This window comes from Mastomys coucha, unplaced genomic scaffold (assembly GCF_008632895.1).
Source record: "Mastomys coucha isolate ucsf_1 unplaced genomic scaffold, UCSF_Mcou_1 pScaffold23, whole genome shotgun sequence".
Classification (NCBI taxonomy): domain Eukaryota; kingdom Metazoa; phylum Chordata; class Mammalia; order Rodentia; family Muridae; genus Mastomys; species Mastomys coucha.
The window spans coordinates 100185540-100205123 of record NW_022196906.1 but is presented as its reverse complement, the minus strand read 5'-3'; the positions used below and the strand labels follow the sequence as shown (position 1 = coordinate 100205123).

Below are 19584 nucleotides of genomic sequence, written 5' to 3'. Positions count from 1 at the left end.
AAGAGGGGCAGGGACATGGGACCATCCAGGGAGCCTTCTCTGGAAAGCCACGGAGAGCCTGGATTGGCTGTGCACATCCAAGAATCTTGTGGCTGGAGCAGTGGAGAGGGTGATAGAAGTGTGGAGGCTGGGCCCTCTGTCTCTCTCAGCTGTCTGTCTGGCTGTCTCTCTGTCTCTCTCTCTATCTCTCTCCTTCCCTTCTTCCCTTCCTCCCTCCCTCTCTGGGCGCTGGCTCTGGCCCCAGGGCTGCAGAAACGAGAGGCGAGAACTCATGAGTGTGGTGTGTGAGGCAGTGTGGTTCAATGTGGGAAAAGGTCAAGGGTAACTCCAGTTACTTCCAAGTTCCTGGTCAAGGTATCCTCACTTGAGTGACCTCATCAGCCCAGGCTGCCCCCATCACCGGAGGGTACGATCACCTTCCAGTCTAAGAAAGCAAGGGTCTAAAGACTGGCTGTGGGCCTCAAGAGAGCCAGTCGGAAGAATCTGTGGGGGCGGCCTGAAGGATATCAGTGACAACATGAAAAAAGTAGGCTAGGGAGAGGTGCCCCTCCCCCGCTGGCAGGCTGGGATGCAGTGGCTGACTCCTTAACTGAGAAGCTACTGGGGCTGAGTGACAGTGGACCCGGGAGGAGGCTGAAGTGGGAGAGGCCAGGATGTGCTAGAAGAATGCTTCCTTGGGCTGCAAAACTGGTGGCGACAATGTAACCACTGCAGGATAGGGAGGGGCCTGAGCTGCCTGCCTCCTCCTACCAAGGAGCCTTTGTGTCCCCTAGTCACTGCCATGCACTGTGGGGGCCACCAGGTGGGCTACATGTTCCTGGGCGAGGTAGCCCTCGGCAAAGAGCACCACATCACCATGGATGATCCCAGCTTGAAGAGTCCACCCCCTGGCTTTGACAGCGTCATCGCCCGAGGTCAAACAGAGCCTGGTGAGCCCCAGATATTGGGCAGGTCTACGGCTAAACGTGCAGTTGACGTAAGGGACTGGAGGACTGTTCAGAAAGAAGAGAGCAGAGATAGTTGACTGTAGAGAGATAAAAACATGAAGGAACTAATTCCCTGTGTCACTCAGCAAACACCCACTGTAACAGCTCTTTCCAGGGTGGCTAAGAGGGCTGTAAAAAAATCAATGTCATTGGCTGAGCGCTAGTCTAGGCCTTGCCCAGAGGAAAAATGGGGGATAAGGTGGCATTCCTTGTAGCAAGTGGCAAGTCGAGAGGAACAAGGCGTAGGTAGCCCCAGGCACTAGTGACTCCTTGGCCCTTTGTCCCTTGCAGATCCCGCCCAGGACATTGAACTAGAACTGGATGGGCAGCCAGTGGTGGTGCCCCAAGGCCGACCTGTGGTGTGCCCATCTTTCAAAAGCTCCAGCTTCAGCCAGAGTGAATACCTCATATACAAGGAGAGCCAGTGTCGCCTGCGCTACCTGCTGGAGATTCACCTCTGAGCTGCTTGCCCTCCCCAGGTCCTGCCCTGCCCAGCCATGATCTTCAGCTGCCCCTCTCTGGCTCTCATACCACTTTGTCTGCCTCCCAAGAAAATAATAGACGCCAGGCACATCGACACACACCAAGTAGCCTCAGGTATTCAGGGCCAGAGGCAAGAAAAATACTTTACCCTGGGATTTGGACTCTACCTAGGCTACATAGTAAGACATGTCTCAAAAAAATTATAATCATGAGTCAAAGCCAAATAACAATGTTTTGAAGCAGGCCATAATTCACTCCTATAATGCCAGTACTTGGGAGGCTGAGACAGGAGAATCACTGTGAGTTCAAAGTCAGCCTGTGTGAAATAGTTCCAGGCTAGCCTGAGCTGTAGATGATGACCCTGCCTCAAAAATATAGAAGCCAATATTCCGGTCAATAATGGACTGCACATGCTAAGCTTATATCACTCAATGACACCGTTGTCATCAGCCTGCGTGAACAGAATCTACAGTAAATGACAGAATCACTCAGCGACATGTTCATGAGAACATATCACCATCAGGAGGGGAAAACGACTTTCCTTTGTCATTATCTATAGTCAGTGCTGTGCAATGGATTCTTAAACTCATTTCTCCTGTCTGACTGAATTTTGTAAGCCCCTTTACTTAGCAGTCCAGCTTTTTTTAGGTTCCACGTGTAGGTGATATCATGTGGTATTTTGTCTTTCTGGGCCTGGCTAACTTAACATTAGGCAGGTTCTCCCATATTGTTTCAAACAACAGCATTTCCTTCTTTTTTTAAAGGCTGTCTAGTATTCCAATGTACGTTCACATTTTCTTTGCCTATTCACCCATCAAGGGACACAGGATGGTTTGCAAGTTGGTTATTGTAAATGATGCTTTAAAAAAAAAAAAAAAAGAGAGAGAGTGTCGAGTAGTGGTGGCGCACGCCTTTAATCCCAGCACTTGGGAGGCAGAGGCAGGTGGATTTCTGAGTTCGAGGCCAGCCTGGTCTACAGAGTGAATTCCAGGACAGCCAGGGCTACACAGAGAAACCTGCCTCATCTGTCTCATTCTTCCTGCCAGTCCCCTTATCCCCCCTATATCTAAAAGTGTGATTCCCAGTACCTTCTGCTTCCTCCCTGCCTGGTCATGGCTGTGGCCCCAGACTCTTGCCTCCTAAAGTGATATTTAAAGAGGCACTAGGTAAGGCATCCTGCCAACTGCCTTACACCTCCAGCCATTTGGCGGTTTTTCTTAGGTTTTATTTCAGTTTTTGTGCTCAGGGACCTGTTAAGGGAGGTGCTCCAACACGGAGCTACATCCCAGACTCACTGGCAGGTTTGTGAAGCTCGAAGCCTCGCCTCAGCATATCTGTGCTACAGTGGCCACAGGTTCCCTTTCTCCCCGAGCTGGCCTGGCTCTGCACGTGGCACCTCCAGCTGCGCTCACATGAACTGATAATGGCTACACAAATCCCACCCACCCAAGGTTACCCTGTAGCACCCGTCCCCTCTAATATCTAAATAGGAGGCTGGCCATCAGCCCAGAAACCTCCATTTGGAAAGCCCCCTGATTCTGTCTCCCTGGCTTAAGCATTGCTAGGTGAACCAGGCATCCATGTGTGTCTCGTGTCTGGAAGTTATAAAGAAGCTGAGTTTGTATCTTGTCCTTCGAGATTGACAGCTGTCACCTGGATATCCCTGTCCCAGCCTGGGGTGCCTGTGCCAGAAAGTGAGGTCAAGAGCCCATTTGTGGGTCACGTGCTGCTTCCTGTTGTATCTCTTTAAATCGGAAAATGTTCCTCCACCATTTTCTTTCATTACTTTTTTTTTCTTTTTTTTTTTTTTTTTTTTGTTTTTTCTGAGACAGGGTTTCTTCGTATAGCCTGGTTGTCCTGGAACTCACTCTGTAGACCAGGCTGGCCTCGAACTCAGAAATCCGCCTGCCTCTGCCTCCCAAGTGCTGGGACTAAAGGTGTGCACCACTACTGCCCTGCTCATTACTATTTTTTGAGATGGGGATCTTGTTTTATAGCCTAGGCTGTCTTTGAACTTTTCATTGGCCCAAGTGCTGGGGTCTCAGTTGTGTGTCTGTTGTCACACCCAGCTTATTCTGACATTCGGGAGAGGGCAGGACAGTTGCTGTGTACAATGCCTCTTTTTTGCGTGTGTGGGTGTCTTGTGTGCACATGTGTCTGTACCACTTGTGGTCCTTATTGCCCACAGAAACCAGAAGAGGGCATCAGATGCCCCGGTCCTGAGCTTACAGATGATTGTGAGCTTCCTAGTATGACATCTGGCAGCCCGAGTTTGGCCCCCAGGACCCACATAAAGGCGAATGACCTCCACACATGTGCCACAGCACCCCAAAATAACCCCCAATAATAAATTAAAAAGTGGAAGATCCTCCCCGCCCCTCTCCTCACCTCCCCCATCTGCTGGAGTGAGCCCACTGCACTGAGGCTTGGTTCATCTCCTTACAGTCCTTTGCACATTTACACAGGCACTCACTACACTCACTACAAAGAATTCTAATTTTTTTTGTGTGTGTCTTTTTTTGGAGGGGGGCGGGTTCTCAAGACAGGGTTTCTCTTGTAACTCTGGCTGTCCTGGAACTCTCTTTGTAGACCAGCCTGGTCTCCAACTCAGAGATCCACCTGCCTCTGCCTCTGCCTCTGCCTCTGCCTCTGCCTCTGCCTCTGCCTCTGCCCCAGTCCTGGGACCAAAGGCATGTGCTACCACTGCCTAGTTGAATTCTTATTTTTGTTTTTTTGGTTTGTTTGCTAGTTTTGTTTTGTTTTTGGCTCTTTTGAGACAGGGCTTCTCTGTATAGCCCCGGCTGTCTTGGAACTCACTCTGTAGACCAGGCTGGCTTCGAATTAAGAAATCTGCCTGCGTTATCCCAGCCTCCCAAGTGCTGGGATTAAAGGCATGTGCTACCACTGCCCAGCTCTTTTTTTTTTTTTTTTTTTTTTTTAAATACATGGCCTCACTATTTAGCCAGTATAGTCTTTATGAAGACCAGGTTAACCTTGAACTCACAGAGATCCTCCTGCCTCTGCCTCCCAAGTGCTGGGATTTTTTTAAAATTAAGTTTAGTGATTTGGGGGGGTATGCACTCACCCATCAGCAGTTCTCTCCCCTTCCTTGTTGTCCTCTCTAGACTCCTTTTCTTTCTTTTTTCTTTCTTTCTTTCTTTTTTTCAAGGCAGAGTTACTCTGTGTAGTCTGGCTGTCCTGGAACTCACTCTGCAGACCAGGCTGGCCTCGAACTCAGAAATCCACCTGCCTCTGCCTCCCAAGTGCTGGGATTAAAGGCATGTGCCACCACCGCCCGGCTTAGACTTCTTTTCTCATCTGCTGTTCCTGTGGACCCTGCAGAGCCTCCCTGGGCTGTGGAGGCCCATGAGGCTGCCCCATGCCTGCAGGCCTGTCAGGGCAGGGAGAAGAGTAAAGGGTTTGCTTTTCTCCACTCTCTGAATGAACACCTCAAAGATCTAGCTTCACCCTCTAGAGGCAAACTCCATCCAAGCTGTGGCCAAGGAGAGAAGGGGGTGTCCGTGTGGACCAGCTCTGGGAAGCAGGTGACCAGAGTGCCAGCTGTATGATCCGAAGCACATGCCTCCTGCCTTTCCCCCAACCTCCTCATCTGAACGATGGGAAACTGGGCATTGACCTATCAAAGAATCAGGGAATGAGTCACACCGAGAGGCTGGAGCCTGAAGGAGGACTGAAGGGATTGCTGGCCTCATTCTTGTGATGACCTAGGAGGCACTGGCCTTTACAGCCCAAGAAGAGAGGGTCCGAAGACCATGCACACAGATGTGAGACAGGCTATCAGGGAAGGACAGTGCCCACTAAAGCACGGGTGAGAGGAGCAATGTGAGCTGAAGCTGGGCTGTGTTTGGAATGGATGGGCAGGGCAGGCCTCTCTTGTGAGTACAAAACTGAAGGAAATACCAGCACAAAAGAAAATCAGATACAGTAGCCTATGCCTGGGTCCCAGCACTCCAGATGAAGGCAGATTAGGAACGTAAGGTCCTTCCTTCTTAGCTATGTGAGTTTGAGGCCAGCCTAGGCCATTGTAGATCATGCCTCCAAAGATAATAAACAAAGAAACCATAGCAAAGCAAGAGAGCCAGTCACAGGGCAGGCAGAGGGATCAGTAGCCAAAGATCCTCCATAGTGGGTTTTCCAGGCGAGAAGGGCACACAGCAAGGGACTAGCGTGCTTGCAGCATGGCGGGTGAGGAGGAGGAGAGGTGGGGATGAGCAGAAGGTGGCCTGGGAGGCCACCTCGCTACCCAGAGGAGCTCAAACTGATGATGGATAGACAGCCCTTGGATGGAAGGGTACACTGGTTTCAGATGCCACCTGGTTTATTTTTCAAAGGGTCCCCTCCAGCTACACTGCTAAGAGTGGACTGTGGTGGGGAAAGTTGATGAAAAAAAAAAAAAATCCAGCCAGCAAGACAGGAATCACACAATGAAAGACTGGGGGTGGGGCACAGGGAGGGGGCTGGATACAGGGAGAGAACAGAAACTATTGCACAGGAGACAGTGAGGCAATCCAGAGATGGGCAGTAACAAGGAAGCCGTCGACAGATAATGAGAGGAGACAGTGACCATGCCAGACTCATCTTGCACAAGCAAGAACACAGAAGAGCCTCCATGAAGGAAGGCATAGCCACAGGGCTACAGGCTGTCTTCCACAGAGGGCTGTGAGGGGAAACATGGCTTCCTCCTTCCTCCCACTCTCTCGTTTTTTTGCTGGGAACTTCTGTTGGCTGAATATTTCCCCAGTGAAGGAAGAACAGGAAGGTAGAGTGGGGAAGGGACGTAAGGATAACTTAGCCAGCAGCTTGAGGTGCAGGGACCAAGGTCTGGCGTGCTCGGCGAATGCTGGGACACTCCAGGTGGGCACTGGTATCAGTGATAAGAAATGACTGGATTCCCTGGACCTCTGACAAACTGGATCGGGTGTGCTAGAAAGATGGGAAGCTCTATCCTGAGATAGGAGTTTACCAAGAAGATTCTGCAAGGAGCTAGTGAGGGAACGGTCAAGGGCCCCAGTTTTGGGTTTTGTTTATGACACAGGATGTTTGAGATGCCCATTAAGTGAAGTCCTAGGGAGACTCGAGTCTGGCACAAGGGAGAGGGCCCTTCAGATACCTGCTTCGTTCTCAGGGTCTAGGTAGGGTTGTCATGGGGTTGGGTGATTGTAAGTGGAGCATGCCCCCCTCCCCTGGAGTTACAGGGCTCTCCCTACCTGGGGGAGGGGGGTGAGGGATGCTACATATTGACTGGCCAGGACTGTGTTTTACATAGAGGTCTTGTTAGTTCAAGCTTCAAGTTTTGAGGTTGGGAAGGGGTGCTGCTAATGATGCACATGCAGGGTGCTCTTTAGAAGAGAGCTTGGCTGGGCAGTGGTGGCCCATGCCTTTAATCCCAGTACTTGGGAGGCAGAGGCAGGTGGATTTCTGAGTTCGAGGCCAGCCTGGTCTACAGAGTGAGTTCCAGGACAGCCAGGGCTACAGAGAAACCCTGTCTCGAAAAACCAAAAAAAAAAGAAGAAGAAGAGAGCTTGTTTGCCAGCAGTCAAAGTACAAGACCAGCTTAAGCATCCATTTTTCTGCTAAGGCCTCCTCTTTACATACACTCCATCCACAAGGTGAGATGCCAAGGTAACCCTGACTGAGCAGCCATTGTGTCCCATACCCTGAGATCTCTCTCTCTCCTGCCCTCAGACCCCCTGGGGGTTCCAAGCAAACCTAAAAGCTTTTTCCTGATTCCTGGGCTACCTTGAGAAAAGTAATGCCTGACCAAACTGCTCCATGTCCCACCCCTGAGCAAGGCAGAGAAGGCTCTAGGCTCAGTAAGCTGTACCCTTGGGCACACAGAAGAGCCTCCAGTCTCCAGCTGGCAGCTGTTAGGGCCAAGGGGGCTGGCACCAGGCCCTGCCCCTCCCTTACTAAGCTGTGTGTGTCTTCAAAGGGAAGCCTCAGAGTGACAGCCGGTACCATCTCCACAGAGGCTGAGTTGCTAGAACTGTACTAGGGCAGGGGGAGGAAGCCGAGCCAGGCTCAGCCTTGCATCCACCCATAGGGCCCACCAAACCCCACAAGAAGATGGCAGCCTGGGCGTCGGAGTCACCTCCTGGGCAACCTACGAGGTGAGGGGCCTTGAGGAGCATGGGACAGGTGATGGGAATCCTGGAGCCAGAGGCTCCATTTCCGTTCTCCCTATAGCAGCCTGAACCTTCAGATGGCCATCGGCTCGGGGCTCAGCGTCACCGAACTCGCGGGCTCGGTGGGGTTTATCCTAGCGGTTCTCGTAGAGGTGGGGGCCGTGCTGGGCAACGGCACTCTGCTCGTGGTGGTGCTGCGCACGCCGGACCTGCAAGATGCCTTCTACCTGGCGCACTTGTGCGTCGTGGACCTGCTGGCGGCCGCCTCCATCATGCCTCTGGGCCTGCTGGCCGCGCCGCCCGGGCTGGGCAGTGTGCCCCTGGACCCCTCGTCGTGCCGGGCGGCGCGCTTCCTCTCGGCGGCTCTGCTCCCTGCGTGCACGCTCGGCGTGGCCGCTCTCGGCCTGGCGCGCTACCGCCTCATAGTGCATCCGCTGCGGCCAGGCGCGCGCCCAGCGCCGGCGCTGGTGCTCACCGCGGTGTGGTCCGCGGCCGCGCTCCTGGGCGCGCTCTCCTTGCTCGGGCCGCCGCCGGCGCCGCCTCCGGCCCCGGCTCGCTGTTCCGTCCTGGCCGGGGGGCTCGGGCCCTTCCGGCCACTTTGGGCGATGCTAGCCTTCGCGCTGCCCGCACTCCTGCTGCTGGCCGCCTACGGTAGCATCTTCCTGGTGGCGCGGCGCGCCGCACTCCGACCTCCGCGCGGGACCCGGCTCCGCTCCGACTCTCTGGACAGTCGTCTCTCCTTCTTGCCGCCCCTCCGGCCACGTCTGCCCGGGGGCAAGGCGGCCCTGGCCCCGGCCCTGGCCGTGGGCCAGTTTGCAGCCTGCTGGCTGCCTTATGGCTGCGCATGCTTGGCGCCCGCGGCGCGCGCCGCAGCGGCCGAGGCTGCGGTCACCTGGGTGGCCTACTCCGCCTTCGCGGCTCACCCCTTTCTCTATGGCCTGCTGCAGCGCCCGGTGCGCCTGGCTCTGGGCCGCCTCACCCGCCGAGCGCTGCCTTGGGCCCCGAAAGCCTGCACATCACAAGCCTGGGACCTGCGGACACTCCTTCAGCGTCTCCGGGGACTCTGCAAGGACCCTGTCCTAGGCCCTTCTGAGGCACCAGAACAGACCCGAGAATTGGCAGGACAGAGCCCGAGTGTGTCAGAGGCCACCTGAGAGATGTCTCCTCAGTTGGGGAAAGGAGGGCGGGATCAGAGGGCACACCCACCCCCCCTGCTCAGGTTGTGGCAGGTACTCAGCATGGACTGCTGGCTCTGAAATGGCAGAGGGGGTGGTACTTAGCCTGGTGAGGTTTCCCAGGAACCTGATTCTGGGCAGAACACTACCTGTGTGGTCTTGTACTCAACCCCACCTTTCCAGGGGCCTCAGTGTTCCCATCTGTATGCTGTACCACCATCTCCTAAGGACCCCTTCAGTGTAGGCCTTTTAAACTCATGAATACTCCCTGGTCCAGAGAGGAGAAAGGCAGGCATGGTCACAGAGACAAGGGTCCTAAAAGCTCACAGACAGAAGGATGAGCCAAGCGGGACAGGGTCTGGGTGACACCACAGCTGGGAGAAACCAGCGGGGAAGCGCGCTCAGTTTTCTGCTATCTGTATGGAAAAGCTGGACAGTTTGACTCGAACTCCTCACCCAAGCTGCTCAGAAAACGGCCTGATTGGTTTGGTGCTAAAGGCAGGAAATTGAACCCATGACCCCCAAAGGGCCCTGCGGTTTCACCCCAGAACTGACATGAGGGACTGTGGGTCATCTAAGGACTATGGATTCAGAATGGGGTTCTTTGGGATTTCAGCTACATCCCTTCCCTGGAAGTTTTGTTACACCAACACTAGTATTATTTCACGGCTTTCTGGTCGCTGAGAATATTTATTCAAAAACAGGGATTGAAAAAACTGTACAGAGTGTCTGCTGCTGAGAACTGGGCCCTGCCCCCTAGGCCATACCCCCTGCTACAGGCAGAGCCCTCTCTTTGGGTTGCCCCGGGACAAGCCCAGCCAGTCTATTCCAGTCAAAAGGGTATCAGTGGAAGCAGCAGGACCTGCAGGGGATGAAGAGAAGCTTGGCCCCACCACCCCTCACTCTCCTCCAATTCCCACTGGGGCAGTAGGATGGAGCCCAAAGAGATGGAGAGGACACGAGTAGCCCCTCGCACAGCAGGGCACTGGGGAGCCCCAGGCCATTCCCTGCATCCAAGCATAGGTCTGAAGGGGTGGGGCTCCTGCCCTGGGGCCGCCATACTCCTAGAACCCTGGGCCAGAAACTGTCCCCTCTCTGAGGAGGAACTCCAAAGATGGGGCAGGGTAGGGGGTGCATCCATGCGTCTGGCAATACTGGCGCTTGAGACCCCATGGTGGAGTCTCCTTGGGCAGGAAGGATGTGGAGGCAGCCCCTGCCGGCGGTCCTGCCTGCCCCCGCCTGTGCCTCAGCCGGCCTCAGTAGGGGGAGAATTTCTGCCGTTCAGCTTTCTTGCTCCCATTGGCCGCTGCCATCTTGGCAGTGTAGGCCGCCAAGCCCGGCGGTGGCCCTGGGGAAGCAGGTGGTAGAGCCAGGAAGGGCACAGGCTTGAGGCCGATGAAGTTGGAGAGGGAGATGGCATAAGGTGTGCCCAGCAGGCCTGGGGGAGCTGTGGGCAGGGCCGTCAGGGGTGGCGAGAAAGGGGTGGGCAGGTCTGCGGGGGCTGAGCCAGGCGTCCCCCCAGAGGTAGACTTGGCCGTCTCTAGACTGGAGAGAGGGATACAGAGGGGAGATGAAGGGAAAGGTGGGGGTGAGACAGGAGCCATGAGGTTAGCCAAAAGACAGGAGAGGAGTAGACCAGATCGGGCATGGGCTGGGTGTGTTTTCGGGAAGGATAGGAAAGGTATGAAGGGAGGGAGGGCAGAAACCACAGGCAGACAAAACAGGAGAAAAGATCCGAGAAAAACGACAAGGGTAAGACAGGATATGAAGAATGGATACAGAAGTAGTAAACGAGGCAACATGGATGACTTAGGTAGAATACCTAAAGGAAAAGAGAAGCTGAGGAGCACCAGGGGACTGCTCTCCCTTCCTCCCCCGCCTGTGCTCCCCGTAGCCCACTGCATGCTCACCAGGCAGTGATGAGGTACTGAGCCAGGGCAATGGAGACCGGTGAGCCAGTGATGGTCACATGCCGTTCCCCTGCACCCTCTGCTTGGTTCCCGATCTTAATATGTGCCCCTGACATCTGCCGGATCTCACTGATCTTGCTGCCCTGGCGTCCGATCACACAGCCAATCAGCTAGAGGGGAGGCAGAATTTAACCTTGAGCAAGGGCTAGACCCCTGGATCCCCTTACCACCCCCACAGCCCCCCAGATTCTGCTCACATCATTGGGAACCAGAAACTCCTGTGAGCTGGTCTGTGTGCTGGGATCCAGTCCTGAGGCAGAGGAGAAAGACTGAGTGTGGTTTGAGGGCTCTGTGGGACTCCCTGACCGCTGCAAGGGATGCCCAGCTGCTGGCTGTCTCCTTCAGTGGGAACTGCTTACCTGGCACCACACCGGGTGATGCAAAGGGAACAGCGTGGCCTGAGAGCTGCTGGAGCTTGGTGACCTGGGCCAGAGAACAGGGTCAGAGGTTAGAGGGGGCCATCCAGGAAGGGGGTGTCTCAGGCTACGGGCCACTCACCTCCGCAGGGGTCACTGCTCCATACTGACCCTGGACAGAGAAACCCTGTGGGAACAAAGTGGTTGAAAAGGGAGTCACCGTGACAGGTCAACGTAGTCCAGTCAGATCACTCTGTCCCCTCCTCAGACCCCCTCCCCCCCATTTCCTTATTCCTCTCCCTCCTCCGCCCCGGTCCCCGGATACTTCCCTCACCTGGTTGGCAGAGAGGAGGACAGTACCTAGGGAGAGGCTCGGATGGTATGGGATAGTGGCTCCTTTGGGTGGGGACTGAAAGGCACAAATTGAGAAGCTTTGTCAGGATCCACTCGGGTCTCCCCAAGAACCTAAGAAGAGCCTTCAGACATTCCCGTGGCTCTCAGGGGAATGTATCCCAGAGTGCTCTAAGGCTTACAATCAACCTACAGCTGTAGCTCTGCCTACCCTACCCCACCCGATGTTATAGCCATACAACCTGGATGATTGACAAGCACCCGGGGCCCCTCTCCATCCTCGCCCCCCTCCTCCCCAAGCACCTCCAGGATAACAGCACAGATCTGGCGCACACACAGGATGATGGCATCAGGCACCCCGGACACAGTGACAGCACGCTCTGTGGAATTTGGTAGCAGGTCCCCTGCCACCTGCACCTGGGCTCCTGTAGTCTACAAACAAGAAAACAGCAACCACTTCCTTCAACTCCAATAGCCAAGAGAAAGGCTACAGAGGGGCCTTAGGAGCTCTAGTTCCCACTGAAGGGTAGGAGACATACTCCTGTGGATGGTTGCTCTCTGCTCACCTCTCGGATCTCCTTGATTTTGGTGCCTGCCTTCCCAATCAGTGATCCACACTGGCTGGCAGGGATGACCAGGCGCAAGGTCACTGGAGGTCTGGAGACACTGCCACCATTTGCAGGAGCAGCACAAAGGTCCTGGGGCAGGGGGACGGTGAATCAGCCAGGTATGTCCCCATACTCCCCCACCCTCCCTCGAGAACTTTACTGAAGAGGAATAAGGAGAATGCCTCCTCCCTAGACCTCCTCCAAGGGAACTCGGCCTTGGACTTGACCTTCCCTCCCCCATAGCTGCTATCTGGAGACAGGGTCAGGTTTCTCCCAGGCAGCCACCCTCAGCCTCCCACCTCAGTTAGGCACCGACCTCATCCAGCTTGAAGGCAATCATGGACACTGCGTGGAAGACAGCAGCTGTAGAGCCAGTGATGGTCGTAATTCGCTCAGGGCAGGAGCCCTCGGAGATGGTGATCCTGGCACTGCTCTGCAGGTGTGGGACAAGCACTGGGCAGCAGGCATCTTCCCCACTGTGGTGGCAGGGATCTATCTGTCTGCCCCTCTCACTAGCCCCAGCCGAGACTAGAAACTGCCATTTTTCGGGACATTCACTTATCACAGGTGGAGGGATTGGGGTTGTGGGGGAGAATGGCCACCTCCCCTACCCTCAGCATCGGGGCCCCGGGCTCCTCCCCTGACCACATCTTTACCTGCTCCCGGATTCGCTTTACAGTCTCTCCCTTCTGTAGGAGACAAAACCAAGATTCCTAACCGGTCACCTCTTTACCAGGCTAAGGCTCTAGTCGAGGGGAACATACGGAGCAGAGCTGGACACCTACCTTCCCAATGATGCTGCCCACCTCCTGCAAAGATAACAACAGCAGACTCAGAGGGGCATGAGTGCTCCAGGCCCAGCTCCTCCTGTCACTCAGGCAGGGAGGAAGCACTGAGAGCAAACATGTGCGACCACTGGGCTGTGCCAACCCCACCCACTCACCTTCCCATGCATCAGCATCCGCAGGGTGAGGGTGATACTCAGCTCTGGCTCCTCCTCCAGCCCCGCATCTGAACTGCTCATCCTGTCAGGCGGGGCTGGGGCCACAGAGGCCTGGCAGTGTGTCCACGCTGTGGTTCAGCTGGCTCTGGACAGGGCAGGAGAGAAGAGTGTCTGAGAGGAACCCTCACATGGCAACCCCAGAACCAGGCCAGCCAGGCTCAAAGGAAAGGGAGATAGTGTGGACCCTGAGTTCTTTTTTTAAAGATTTATGTGAGGGCACTGTCACTCTCTGCAGACACGCCAGAACACGCCAGAAGCGGGCACTGGATCTCATTACAGATGGTGGTGAGCCACCATGTGGTTGCTAGGATCTGAACTCAGGACCTCTGGAAGAGCAGTCAGTGCTCCTAACCGCTGAGCCATCTCACCAGCTCTGTACCTTGAGTTCTAAATGCCCTTCTGACCAGTGTATTTGTGTGCATCTTCCTGGCTGTGTAATCCTGACCATTTACGCCTTCTGGGCCTCAGTCACCCAACCTAGAAAGTAACTACTGAATCCTACACTCCAGATTTCTGAGCCTTGATGAAATAAGACGATCACGTGATAGACACTCAGTTTCTTTGACTCTCGCGCCCTTCCTCCCTGTTATTAGAAGAATGGCAGGAGATGATAGCTCAGTGGTTGAATGCTTGCCTAGAATCTATGCTGTCCTAGGCCTGACCACCAGTATGGGAGGTGAGGGGGATTGATGAAGTGGTCTGGATATCTATGAGGAACCACAGGATAGCTTCTTTCCTGAAAGGACCCCTGTGGATTGAGCCTCCATTGTGGAGTTAAGGTTAAGTGTTGTCTGGGCCAAGCATAGTGGCCCAGGCCTATAAACCTAGGGCGCAGTCAAGCTGAGGCAGGAGGCTCTCATTCAAGGCTAGCTTAGGCTATGTTGTGGTAAGAGTCTATTTCAAAAAAGATAGAAAGAAAAGTTACTCTAAATATGAGGTATCTGCTTCCAGAGACCAAAGAGGGAGCTAGAGCCTGGTAAAGGCTTGGGACAGGAGCCCTTGAGGTGATTTTCTATAGACCAGGGGCCATTGGAGGAGGGGGTCACTGCAAATGGCTCTGGACATGATCTACTCTCTATTGACATAGGAATAAAGATGGGCTCTCTCCACAGTGATATTTCTGATCCATTTCCTGTGTGCTCAGAACAGCCCGTACACAGTGAGAAGCAAAGAGATTGGTCACATTTCTACCTAGGACACAGTACTACTGTACTAGATACATGTCACTGGGGCTTTGGGGCTCAATTTCTACACACAGCAGAAAGGATCTGTCTCCTTGGGAATGGGATAATGGGTAAGAGAAGGATTTGGTGGGCTGCAGGAATGTCAAGGCCATTAACTGATGGAGCAAGGCCGAGCCTGAGATTAGCTCCTGGGATTAGCTCAGCTGCCAACCCTCCCCACCCCGCACTAACCCTCCCCACCCGACCCCTTTTCATGCCTCAACTTAATCCTGAACCTTAATCCTCCTTAGAAACCCTTCAGCAGAGGCTGTCTCTCCTCAAGGCCCACACTTGATGGTGAACTCACTGGGGACTATAGCCCAAGGGGGACAGACAGTGGGTCTGGATCCAGACATCACTAACCATAGGAATTCCTTCTGCCCAGAAGGGTGCTGAAGCAAGGGCTAAGTGTTCCCAATGGGAGTGCCTTTGCTGACCCTCTGTCCTATCCTGACATGAGGGTCAAGGTTTCCGAGCTCTGTCCAAAACCCTCCTCTGAGTGCTAGCTCAAGTTTGAGTACGAAGTGGATAAAAGGTTCCCAAACTGGTTTTCTCTTGGATACCTGTGTGAGGCACTGTACCAAACACAGTCTCCTTTCCTGCTTGCTTTGGAGATGATCAGGATGGCAAACCTTGTTCCAAAGTGCCTTTTCCTGGATGCCCACTTCTTTTATTTGAGTTCTGCCATAGACTCGCCAGAGGGTGGAGACCAGCAATAGATTTGGGGCCTGTGTTCTTTGGGCATCCTGGCCAACTTCATGCTGGCTGTCCTTGCTAGACATTCCCCTGGCTGCCTGCACTTCCCCCATCAAAGCGCCTGTGATGACGTGAATAGTTTCTGTCTCCCTGGACAGCCAAGCCTGGGAGCCCCTTAGAACAGGAGCCAAAGCTGCCACCTTCTCCTTGTGTCCCCAGGGCTCAGTTCAGAGCCAGGCTAGAGAGGGTGCTCAGACATGCTGGTGACGGGAACAGATGAATTTGCTGCACACAAGGGCATCCCAATAGCTAGAGGGTCTGTAATCTGCCCAAGGTCGTAGAAAGAAGGGAAGTGGAGGGAAGAAAAGGGTCCAACAAGCTAGTGCAGGACTGGGCCAGGCCCCATCTCTGTCCCCATTATAGCTGTTCTAATCTAGGTCATTTAGTCCTTTTCTGAAGTGGAGTTTAGAGTTTGGTGGCCTGGGGAGCCCCTGCCTGACCTATGGCTCTTCATCCTGTCTAGAAAGACTGATGGCTTTTCTGGGACCATATAATCTTAAGCTCCAGAATTCTGCAGCCTCTAGTTGGGTGATAAATAGTGGGAGATCTTTCCCAGCACTTGGGAGGCAGAGGCAGGCAGATTTCTGGGTTCGAGGCCAGCCTGGTCTACAGAGTGAGTTCCAGGACAGCCAGGGCTACACAGAGAAACCCTGTCTCAAAAAAACCCAAACAAACAAAAAACAACAAAACAAACAAAAAAACAACAACAAAAAAAAGTGGGAGATCTGAAAGATCTGAAAGAAACCCCCATATCATCTCCTCACTTCTTGTGACCTCAGGAAAGATGGAATGTGGGCAGAACTGCTCAGTCTCGCCGTGAAGATGCCTGGGTCTGCAGCAAATTCAATAGGTGATCTTGGCCTAGGCCTTCCCTGGCCTGGATCTGGATTTACCCGCCTGCCCTGTTTGGGGTAAGGAAGACCTGTTGGTATCTCTGTGACACTGCTCCAGAGACCCTGGAGATTTTCTTATCTTTTGGAAAGAATAAGGCTTCTGACCCTCCGCTAGGCCTCTCTCCCAGAGCCCTAAGCATAAGTAGTCCCACTGGGCATTCGTGACCAGATGCCTGGGTTTCACTGAGTTTGAAGGAGTATCTTGCTGCTTCAGTCTGGTGGGCCCCAGGTCTCTGCTGGGCCACCCACGTGGCAGCCACACATCATGCCATGCTGACCTCCAGCTCACCTCTGAGGGTGCCCAGCCCCCTCTGGTCAGCAGAGCTCCCTGGCAAGAACATCCCACAGTCAGACCAAGCCTCTGACCTCAGGCCTACCGTCTTCCTTCTCAGGCCCCCTCCCCAGACCTAGTGCCTACTCCTTCTGAACCTGGCTTCCTGCCACTCTGGCTGAAGGGGCTTGGGGGGGGGGGTGACAGCTGTGTAAGCGATGGTGGCTGCCCCCTTCCTGCCCCTCCCCCCCAGCTGTCTCTCTCCCATGACAGCTGCCCAATCAAAGGGCCGGGGGCTTAGCCAGCTCCCCCCCACATGCAGGGATCAAGTGTCCTCCCTGGCTTTGTTCTAGTGCAAGAACAATCCAGAGGAGGGGAGGGCTCCTGGGGCCAGTTGAACGAAGTAGACTGGCCCGCCCCTGGGGGATTCCCTCTGCTCTCCTGCCCAGTGTTGTCTGGACCACGAGACTGTGGGCCCACCTGGGCTGGGGAAGGTTGGGGAAATCCAGTCTCCAACTTCACCCCAGATCTCATGCTCAGCATGTTCCCCTTAGCAATCCTCACCTAACAGTCTCTTCCAATCCTTACTCCAAAAACAGCCATACTGGCCACACCCGATGATGCTGGGGAATGGTTGAGCATCAGGCATGGCAGGGTGTGGCAGGAGGGTGGCCACTGGGACTTGGGAAGGGGGGTTGGCAGCCTTGAGTGCTCCTGACTCCCTTGTCCATCCCCTACACTGGGCACACTCACCCTTGCTGATTAACCTGGTCTCCACAAAACTGCCCAGCATCCTTAGACCCAGCCTCAGCCTTTCAGCCTCCCAGGATGGCCAACCATCCCTGGTTAGAGGGAGGAGAGGAGAGGAAGGACTAGGGGAGTTCTAGGCTCTGGCTCTTTAATGTAAGCCGGTCTTGTAAAGCGCCAGGGAAGAGGAACATGGAATGATTAGAAGCTGATAAACTAGTAGGTGCCAGAAATGTGTTACCCTCCCCAGAGCCTCCCAAGAATCTTCAGAGCCAGAGAAATCAAGGCAGGCTCAGGACCGGCTCAAATTGAAAGAGCTCTCTCATTGCAGATCTCCATGCGGAAGACTGTATGTGCACTGTGCTATTTAACAACCATCCATAGATTCCCTAAGACCCAAGGGATTAAAACCTGACCTGTGCACCAGCAATAGAGGCCTCCATGGGCCAGCCTCTACTAACTTCTCTGCCCCGTCCCTCATACATACCAGGCCACAAAATAGGCCTAGCAACTCCAAGCCTCAGACAGAACCTTTGCCAGTAGATAGTACCAGATTAAAATACTCATCCCTTTCACTCTTTAGCAAAATTCTTCTCAAAAGCCTCCTCCTCCAGGGAGCCCCCCCCCTTTCAAATCAGATGAAATTCCTCTGGCCTGTGTGCTTCCCAGAGACAAGGCTGCAAGTCAAAGGAGGCCCAGTGGACATTTCTAAGCTTATCTTTCTGCTACAAAAGAATAGGAAATTTGAGACAGGACCTAGCCCTGGGGGGTAAGGGGAGGAGTCCCAGGCCTTGAAATATCAGAGACCATCCCGCCTCAGAATCCTGGGGCTGGGGGACTGAGCACGTGGGCAGAGTTAAGTCGTGGCCTGGTTAGAACTCCAAGTTCCGAGTTCATTCAGCATCCCAGCCCCTGCTTTCTGCTGGGTTCCCTGGGCATGTGGCTGAAGTGAGGAATTTGAGAATTCTAAGAAACCAGACTGGGTCCCCCTAGCAGGAAAAGGAGCTGGTAGGAACCCTGGAGTGTGAGATAGGTTTCACAGCATTGAGGTGGGTTCAGCCAATCACAACTGGAAAAGCCTCACCAATCAAGAGAGGAACCTGAGGCCTCGGGAGGAAGGGAGTTGTTTAGAGGACAGCATGGGAGGCGTCAGGCAGGCCAGGAGAACCCGTGGGTCCACCTGTACAGCTCAGAGCCCTTTCCTTCAGGAGCTAAGCATTGGCGATGGAGGCTGGAGGAGAGTGGGCGGATGGACAGAGCCTGTCTGGGGACACAGGGTGGGGCAAGCCAGCTTCTCTGCGGCCTGGGCCTGCCAGGGTGTGTGGGCCGCCTGCTCCCAGCCCCCAACCCTGAGCATGCAAAGAGAACAATCCCCTTGTGTTAGGGCAGCCTGAGCTTGCATGCTGATGAAGGCTACCGGGTGGGGGCTGGGATGGGGTGCTTTGAAAGTTGAGGGGGTTCCAGGGCCTAGAAAGACAATATTCTCAAATAGAAAAACAATAGACCCTCCCAGGTGTTGGCCCCGAGGCCACCAGGGTGACCCCACTAAACCCCAAAAGACAGAGATCAACTCCTGACCAAAGCTTGGTGTGTTTATAGGGACGACAGGAACCCTGGGGACACATGCCATGTTGGTCCAGGAAGAAGGTAACCATCCTTGGCTTGGTGGGAACCCAAAGCCACACATTCTGAGAGAAGGGGTGTGAATGGACAAAAGTCCATCTCCTTGAGGACCATTCCCTTGGGTGCTGGGGTGAGGCGGGGCCCTGGGTGCCACAGGTCTCAAGATGGCGGGCCTGGTTTAGGAGTGAGGAGCTGGGCACCCCCCTCCCCCTGGCCAGGGATGCATGAGGGCCAGGTTTAAGTATGTGGCAGAGCCACTTTACCTCCATCCCCAGTACCCCAGACAAGAAGCTAGGTCAGAACCAGAGATGAAGAGCCACAGGAAAGGGGAGAACACTGCTCCCAACTATCTCCATCCACCTTGGCCTGGAGGTCTGAGTCTGGCTCCTCTAAGCACTGCAGAGAATGGGAAGGGGTGTGTGTGCGCCAGGAGCTGCAGAGAATGGCAGATGGGAACAGGGACGAAGTAAAACCCGAACCTGGGCATGAGGTCCAGAGAACTGAGAGCAAGCTCAAAGGACAGAAACGGCAACTGGATGAGAGCCTTAAACCTGGTACCCAAGGTCCAAGAAACCCCTCCCTGTAGTGGGGTGTTCCCCTGGAAAACCAACGCCCCCCACCTGTACAGGCCTCAGCCGCATTGGACAGAAAACGTGTTCCTCGCAGTACCCCCCCCAAGACCGCGGTCGGGTGCACACTGGAGCGGATTCCCCGCCCCCCCAGCGAACCCCCAAACTTCAATGACCCGCGGTGCCCAGTCCGGCCCGCGCCTTACCTCGCTGGGGCTGTTCTGCGGCGGCGGCAGCGGCGGCGGCGGCGCGGCGGCTGGGCCGCTCAGTCCCACATTGTCCCCGGGAAAGGCGGACGCTCACAACTGCGAGTGACATCAGCTGCGAACAATGAGGGGTTTGACAGGCGCGGAGCCCGGCCGGCCCGGAGCCCGGCTCCGCGCCCCCCCACCCCCACCCCCCGGCCCGCCTGGCCCGGCCCCGC

At 54.8% G+C, this 19584-nt stretch overlaps 3 protein-coding genes across 11 annotated transcripts in view; 2 read left to right on the top strand and 1 right to left on the bottom strand.

Moving 5' to 3' along the window:
• The window catches only part of Parp3 (poly(ADP-ribose) polymerase family member 3), a 6543-nt gene extending 4301 nt beyond the window's left edge, over positions 1 to 2242 (top strand). For all 7 annotated transcript variants that reach the window (XM_031344593.1, XM_031344594.1, XM_031344589.1 and 4 more), the window contains 2 exons: positions 774 to 929; positions 1278 to 2242. In XM_031344593.1, the coding sequence (XP_031200453.1) occupies positions 774 to 929; positions 1278 to 1447 (326 nt within the window). In that variant the 3' untranslated portion in view covers positions 1448 to 2242. The remainder of the gene's footprint in view (positions 1 to 773; positions 930 to 1277) is intronic.
• Positions 2243 to 7692: 5450 nt separating this feature from the next.
• Gpr62 (G protein-coupled receptor 62) lies at positions 7693 to 9456 on the top strand. The gene has a single exon (XM_031344515.1). The coding sequence runs from the start codon at positions 7693 to 7695 to the stop codon at positions 8767 to 8769; it is 1077 nt and encodes a 358-aa protein (XP_031200375.1). The 3' UTR covers positions 8770 to 9456.
• Positions 9457 to 9460: 4 nt separating this feature from the next.
• Positions 9461 to 19565, bottom strand: Pcbp4 (poly(rC) binding protein 4). Of its 3 annotated transcripts, none has more exons than XM_031344512.1 (14): positions 19367 to 19564; positions 15822 to 15959; positions 13019 to 13163; positions 12861 to 12884; positions 12732 to 12764; positions 12392 to 12508; positions 12034 to 12165; positions 11771 to 11899; positions 11451 to 11525; positions 11259 to 11303; positions 11120 to 11183; positions 10958 to 11010; positions 10701 to 10870; positions 9467 to 10335 (listed from the first exon to the last, which is right to left on the bottom strand). In XM_031344512.1, exons 3-14 carry the CDS (start codon positions 13097 to 13099, stop codon positions 10047 to 10049), a joined length of 1212 nt encoding a protein of 403 aa, XP_031200372.1. In that variant the 5' UTR covers positions 13100 to 13163; positions 15822 to 15959; positions 19367 to 19564; the 3' UTR covers positions 9467 to 10046. The 3 variants fall into 3 exon arrangements, with proteins under 3 accessions (XP_031200373.1, XP_031200372.1, XP_031200374.1); XM_031344514.1 differs by having other exon boundaries at positions 9468 to 10138; positions 19367 to 19565; XM_031344513.1 differs by lacking the exon at positions 15822 to 15959 and having other exon boundaries at positions 9461 to 10335.
• Between the last annotated feature and the right edge of the window lie 19 nt (positions 19566 to 19584).